General features: G+C 32.2%; 1 protein-coding gene across 1 annotated transcript in view; it reads left to right on the top strand.

Annotated features, from left to right (window-relative positions):
• Positions 1-464: 464 nt before the first annotated feature.
• HELRODRAFT_191436 (hypothetical protein) overlaps positions 465-6,860 on the top strand; it is a gene marked incomplete at both ends in the record, with an annotated part of 11,492 nt that continues 5,096 nt past the window's right edge. Inside the window, 10 exons of the mRNA XM_009018355.1 lie at positions 465-609; positions 2,210-2,432; positions 2,909-3,137; positions 3,681-3,860; positions 4,371-4,514; positions 4,834-5,026; positions 5,426-5,534; positions 5,918-5,981; positions 6,206-6,349; positions 6,669-6,846. Coding sequence (XP_009016603.1) covers positions 465-609; positions 2,210-2,432; positions 2,909-3,137; positions 3,681-3,860; positions 4,371-4,514; positions 4,834-5,026; positions 5,426-5,534; positions 5,918-5,981; positions 6,206-6,349; positions 6,669-6,846 — 1,609 coding nt within the window. The remainder of the gene's footprint in view (positions 610-2,209; positions 2,433-2,908; positions 3,138-3,680; positions 3,861-4,370; positions 4,515-4,833; positions 5,027-5,425; positions 5,535-5,917; positions 5,982-6,205; positions 6,350-6,668; positions 6,847-6,860) is intronic.

The raw sequence follows: 6,860 nt of genomic DNA on the forward strand, positions 1-6,860 counted from the left end.
AATATGAAAAATGCTGAAGTCAGTAAATGCTGCTAATAATAATGATGCTACTTACCATGTTGGGGTTGATGAAGATGGTGATGCTAATTATTATATTGAAACATTGCCAATGGTATTAATAATAATATATAATAGTATATAATAATAATATATAATAGTATATAATAATAATAATAACAATTATGATGTTGATAATGGCAAAGTTCTTGTGGATTTTGATGGTTTTTTGTCATGTTCATAATGATGATTAAGACATGTAAAGGAAGAAATGATGAAACTGGTGACGACGACGACGATGATGATGGTAACGATAATGATGATGATGATGTTGGTGATGATAACGATGATGATGGTGACAATAATGATGATGATGATGTTGATGATGATGACGACGATGATGATGCTGCTGAAATTGGTGTTGAGGTTGTTGACGATGACGGTAATGATGATGGAAAACTTGCAACATGTTTCATAAACGTTCCAGATCATTCAGGCTGATATTAACGCCAGATAGCAGCACATTTGTGAAGCACCCATCCCTACTATGGCACAACGGCCAGGTTGACAGCCAAATGGACCTATCCCACATCTATTCTGGCTACGTATTCGGTGCTTATTATTATTATTATTACTATTATTATTTGTATTATTATTATTGCTATTATAATTATTCTTATCATGTATATATATATATATATATATTTATATATATATTTATTATATACATATATATATATATATATATATCTTTACAATATTCAATTTATAGTGTTTCGTATTTCAAAATTTCACACTATCATTCTACTTACACTATTTTCTATGTAGATTATCAATTTTAGTGGTAAATTTATTTAAAGATCTATCTATCAGCAGTGAAATTAATGATAATGTGCATTTTGTTTATTAAAATATTTTTGCTAAAGAGAAAAAACTTGGTTTTTTCTCTTTAGCAAATTTTTTAAATGGTTATTGTCAACTCAGGTGCAACTGCCATGACTTGCTTTTATCAGATTGAGTTATAAGGTGAAATAAAATTTACATGCATTTTACATTTTCTATCTGAAAATCTTTTTATTACATAATTGATTTTAGTATAGTCATTATGATAATAAAAATGATAACAATAATAGTAATAATTACCATTATTGTTAATAGCAATAGTATTATTATTTTACCAGCATACTAGCTGGTCATTCAAACTGAATGAGTACAAGAAGAGAAAAAAAGTTTCAAATTAACAATTCAATTGTTGTTACTATCTCGCAGTAGAAATGGCATAAGATGATGGTGTTGGTGTTGCCCAGATATGACAATTACACAATTGATCAGACCAAATAATGATGATGAGTAATAAATTTAAACAATTTCATAAACCCAACGCTGAAACTTCAAAAGTGTTATTTTTTATTTTCAATTGTTTAAAAGTATGAGCAAGTTATTTCTGAGTTTGTTGTAATATTTAGACGTTTTATATTCTTTTGAGTTGAAGAGTAATAATAATAATAATAATAATAATAATAATAATAGATAAATATATTAAACATAATATCTGGGATGTTAATTACGGCACTACTGCTATAATCTGCAACCCTGTTTTTTGTGATGCGTGCTACCACACGATAGCAGTTTATTAAATAATCATTTAATTTCATTCAGGGCATTTAATGAATGCGTATTGCACATTACTTTATACAGCATCTGTGTTCAATTATCATTCTCTCTGACTGATTTCATGTGCATGTGTTTTTGATAAAATGTTCTTGTAATGCAAAATCTATCTTGTGTTTATAATTATTATAAATATTTATATAAAGTTTGATTCTAGTCTGAAAGCATCTAGTATGTAACTTCAGCGTTTTTTGTTATTTACAAAAATTGCACTTATACAAAAAAACGTTGAAACTCTGGGTACTCTGCTTCAGTAAGCACAACTCTTTTTAGCAAGTTACCCATTGGCCATCTACTACCTTCTATTAAATTAAATGAAGACATTATAAAGACTGTTCTAAAATTTAATTCATTTAATATTTATTACTTAACAATATTATTTTTTCACGTTCTGTCTAATTTGAATTTTATATGATATTTTGCGATTCATTGACTCATCTATCAAAATAACGATTAACAACTCTATGTAACTGATGCAGCGTAGCAGGTATCTCTATTAATCATCATCTAAATCTGACAGCTTTAAACATCTTGCCACCAGGTAATAATAATTCATACGTATATGGCTCTATAATTGATGGTGTATTCACTGGAAGGATTAAACTTTCTGATGGCAGTGTATATTTTGTCGAGAGGGCTATTTTCTACCTGGACAAGCCATCCTTCCATTCCATCATCTACGCCGATGAGGATGTTGTCGACCGGCCTACTGACGCTGATATTCTCGGTAATGATGCCACAGCAGATGGGAATAACAATAGGAGGTATGGGCGTATTTCTGCGTTGGAAATCTATTCAATTTTCTTCGTGCATTTTGATTCATAACATCTTTAAAATATTTCAATTTAAAAGCTGTAAGTGCATGCGGACAAAGCATTAATTTAAAAAAGTATAGTTCTAAAGAGCTGCTTCAGTAATAATGTTTGAATAGTTTCACAGCCAGTTAGAAGTGCGATGATTTACAGAAGGTGCAAATGAAATCAAAATATGTAAACAGATTAAAAAAATTTGAAATGTATAGATGTATTAATTTGTATCATATGCCTGTAGGTATAAGTGGTGATGGGATGGAATACGTTATCTCAATGGATAACAGTGGTTTCCAAAACTGCAGAAATGTTTAAAGAAATTATTTAAAAAAATTATGTAGACTGTCTTCTGTTAAAACGCAGAACGATTCAGATTCGAATTTGATTTTAGATTATTTAATTAATTAATAATTAATTTATTAATTACTGAGGATGTCCATAATGACAAAATTTCGATGCAGATTGAAACGATCCATATCTGACACAAACAGCGGCAAAACAAACCACAACGTAAATAATCACTCGTCGCCTCACCACCACCACCACCACCACCATCACGCTGATTGTGGAATGTCGCACAAGGGCATTCATGCTTGGATGGAGAAGGTTCAAAAATCCGCCATCCCCACTTCACAATCTCCATCTGCCACTTACAACCAGGTTTCTTTTTCATTTCAAAAAATTAAAGTCGCCGTTATAAAATTATCTCTTTAATGTCTGTTATTTTGGTAGATTCACATTACTTTGAAAACATTTTTAAAGATGATTCTATGAAAAATTTGACTCTATCGTTAAGAATAGCATTTATATCTTGCTAAACTCATCATTTAATGATGCAAACAAGTGCATATGAGGTTGCCCTTGTCACTGATCAGTCAGTCAGCTTTCCTACCGTTTTGAAGTGTCTACATTTTTCCATCTGGCAATAAAATCGCTTCAAAAGTTTTTCTATCCTAAATTTTTCATAACTATCTCCAAAAACGGTTGATGTAAATTTCTTCCTGCCCTTATCATGTTTTCTTCATTCCACTCTACTTAATCGTCTTTTCCATCCTTTCTTATGTTCTCATGAGCAATACATTTAACGTCGGATGACATTTATATTTTTTTGTAAAATTCATTATTAGTAATCACTAGGGAAAATGTTGAGAACTTTAGAAGCAAGTTGATTTTAAAAAAATGAAAATATTAAACAATTTACAGAAACTAAAAGGTCCAAATTATTTCGGCTATGAAAATAAATACAGCTTTGAATCAAACACGAACAACAATTTTGGCCACCGTCTGAAACGAGACACCAACGTCATAAACGCCTACAAGCGCCAATGTTCTCTCTACCTTCAATCAGACCCCTCACTTTGGGCTTATTTTGCAAAACTAATGGTTATTCTTTGCTTGCTTGCCTACTGTTGATTCTATTTAGTTTTTCCTGTCACTATATCTAGTCAGAGTTGTTGTTGTACATTCTTGCTCTTGTTGTTGTGCATTCTTGCTCTTGTTGTTGTTGTTGTTATTGTTGGGATTTGTTGTTCTGACCAAAAACAATGAATATTAAATATTTTATTTTTGTCGTTATTAATTCCAGAATTTTTTGTTTAAGGGTCGTTTGGTCGTCAGCCTAATTTTTATTTATTCTATTGAATGATTGAGAAAAATGATTTAAGAATCATCTATTTTTGTTTTTTTTATAAGTGTTGATTGATTGATTGATTGATTGATTGATTGATTGATTGATTGATTGATTGATTGATTGATTGATTGATTGATTGATTGATTGATTGATTGATTGATTGATTGATTGATTGATTGATTGATTGATTGATTGATTGATTGATTGATTGATTGATTGAGGTTGTTGACTTTAACCTATAATGAACTTTCCCTCCTTATCAGAGTGAGGATAAAATAAAAGATGAGATAACAGCACTGTTTTCTTCCCACGTTGATGCACTGAACTCCGTTTTCAAGAATACAAAGTTCATGTACAATGGCATGGGTCCTTTTGTCAACTTCAACTTTGTGGTACATCGAATTCAGGTGATGGTACCTTCTTGTTGTTCATAATGTGGTCGGTGCTCACTGTTGTTGCTATGTGTTTCTTAACAATCTCTTCTCAGCAACACATGCTTCTGTAATCTCTGTTTCCTGGTGCATTAATAAAATATGCATCGTGTGTTGAATTGTTTTATTTATTAATGCATTCAATTCAGCTTTCATATTTACCATATAAAAGTTTTTTGTCATCAAGAACCAAGATTGCATTTGTAATGTACATAATGAATTGGCTTCCGACACGTGAAATGGTGATGATGGTGATATTTAATAATGACCAACCAACCGACCGACCACCGTGCAGATAAATTCGACCTCCATGTGTGGCAGTGGTGGGAGCAATCCGACCAGCGGTTTCTGCAAGAACAATCTGGATGCCAGTAACTTTCTTAACGAACAGTCAATGACCAATCACAATGACTACTGTTTGGCCTTCACCTTTTCATACCGTCAGTTCACTCAGGGAACCATCGGACTTGCCTGGGTCGCTCAAATAGGTTATCTCGTCTTTTTATTATTCCTTGAGTTATTTTTACGGTTATATTATTTTTTTAATATTTTTCGTAATTTGTTTCGCTAACTTTGTGCTGCATCAAACAACTTCTACATTTCCCCCAAAATAACTTAACAAGTGTCATTCAAGACATCTTTCTCAATTCGAACCACACTGTTCTGTCATACGTGACATGATTAGTTTGCCGACTTGTTTATTTCAATCGTTTTCATCTTCATTCATTTTTATCATTCTGGCTCTTATTTTCGTAGACGATAGTTGAATCCTCGTTTGTTTCTATATGATGTACATAATATTTATAATTTGTATTGATTTATATATGTACATATATAGATATATTTATCATCTCCTCTCTCTAACATTCCTAACAATCTGTTGACAGGTAGCTCTGGAGGGATCTGTGAGAAGTACAAAGAGTTCTCGGAAGGTTCTCAGAAAATTTATAAAAGTCTCAACACTGGCGTTGTCACTTTGTGCAATTACAACAGCAGGTTGGTGTATCCATGTGTCTCTTTAATAATTTCGGCCATTTCATTTGCTTGCCATTCATTGGAAATAAATTATTGAAAAAATTTGTTCTTTTTTTCTTTTACAAAATTGTTTGGTAGTTGGGTTATTTTAAATGGCAATTATGTTTGACGGCTGAGAATTATATTGACATAAATTTATTGTAATTTTCAAATCGTTAAATTATATTAACTGCAACTAGTTTTTTCAATTGAAACTGCTCTCTAATTGAAATTATTGTTATTAAAACGATTTTCATAGTTGATTTCTTTTTACTGTTAATCATTCACCTTCATTCTTGGATGGTCGCCTACTGAACTCATGTTTCACTGATAAATAAAATTATTATTTTGAACTTGCATTACAGAGTGCCTGTGAAAGTTTCTCAGATAACATTCGCGCATGAAGTTGGACACAATTTTGGATCACTGGTCTGTTTGTGTTTAACCTCTCAGTTGCTATCACGGCGTATTTCTTTGTCTAAGTAGATAATTTATGAATCAATCGGATTAATAAATTCATCTGCTACAATATGATTTGGTTCATTTTGATTGTGTGTGGCGATGGAATTATAGTATTATAGTATCATTTTTGTAGTAATCTGTAGCAGGTTTGATTGCATGCATAATTTATTATGGTTGATCCATGCGAGCAGCATGACTCCGGAGCCGCCTGCATACCCTTGCTAGCCAACCCATTCGACAAGAGTGGAAACTTTCTGATGTATGCCAGTGCAACGTCGGGTCTCCAGTCCAACAACAACAGGTTCTCAGAATGCAGTATCAACAACATCACAGTGGTCTGTGGTTTTTTTAACTTTTTTTTATGTCTTAGTATTTTTTATGATGAAAAATTTTATTTTTAATTTATTAAGTTAATATTTCTGATGGAATCAACAACGGTTGCAAAAGATGGCAACAGTCGATTGAGGGAATGTGAATCAAAATAATTCCGACTACTTATCTTTCTTTCTTTCTTTCTTTCTTTCTTTCTTTCTTTCTTTCTTTCTTTCTTTCTTTCTTTCTTTCTTTCTTTCTTTCTTTCTTTCTTCCTTTCTTTCTTTCTTTCTTTCTTTCTTTCTTTCTTTCTTTCTTTCTTTCTTTCTTTCTTTCTTGTAGGTTTTGGATCGGCTGTTGCGAAGTTCCGACCCTCAGGTGAACTGCTTCCAAGAGAAGGAAGAAGCGTTCTGCGGGAATGGCATTGTCGAAAGTGACCCTGCTAAGAACATCACCGAGCAGTGCGACTGTGGCTTTGTGAACGACTGCAAGGAGGCCTGCTGCTACCCAAGATTGATAAGTGACAACTCCCCA

This window comes from Helobdella robusta (genome assembly GCF_000326865.2).
Source record: "Helobdella robusta unplaced genomic scaffold HELROscaffold_21, whole genome shotgun sequence".
NCBI lineage: Eukaryota > Metazoa > Annelida > Clitellata > Rhynchobdellida > Glossiphoniidae > Helobdella > Helobdella robusta.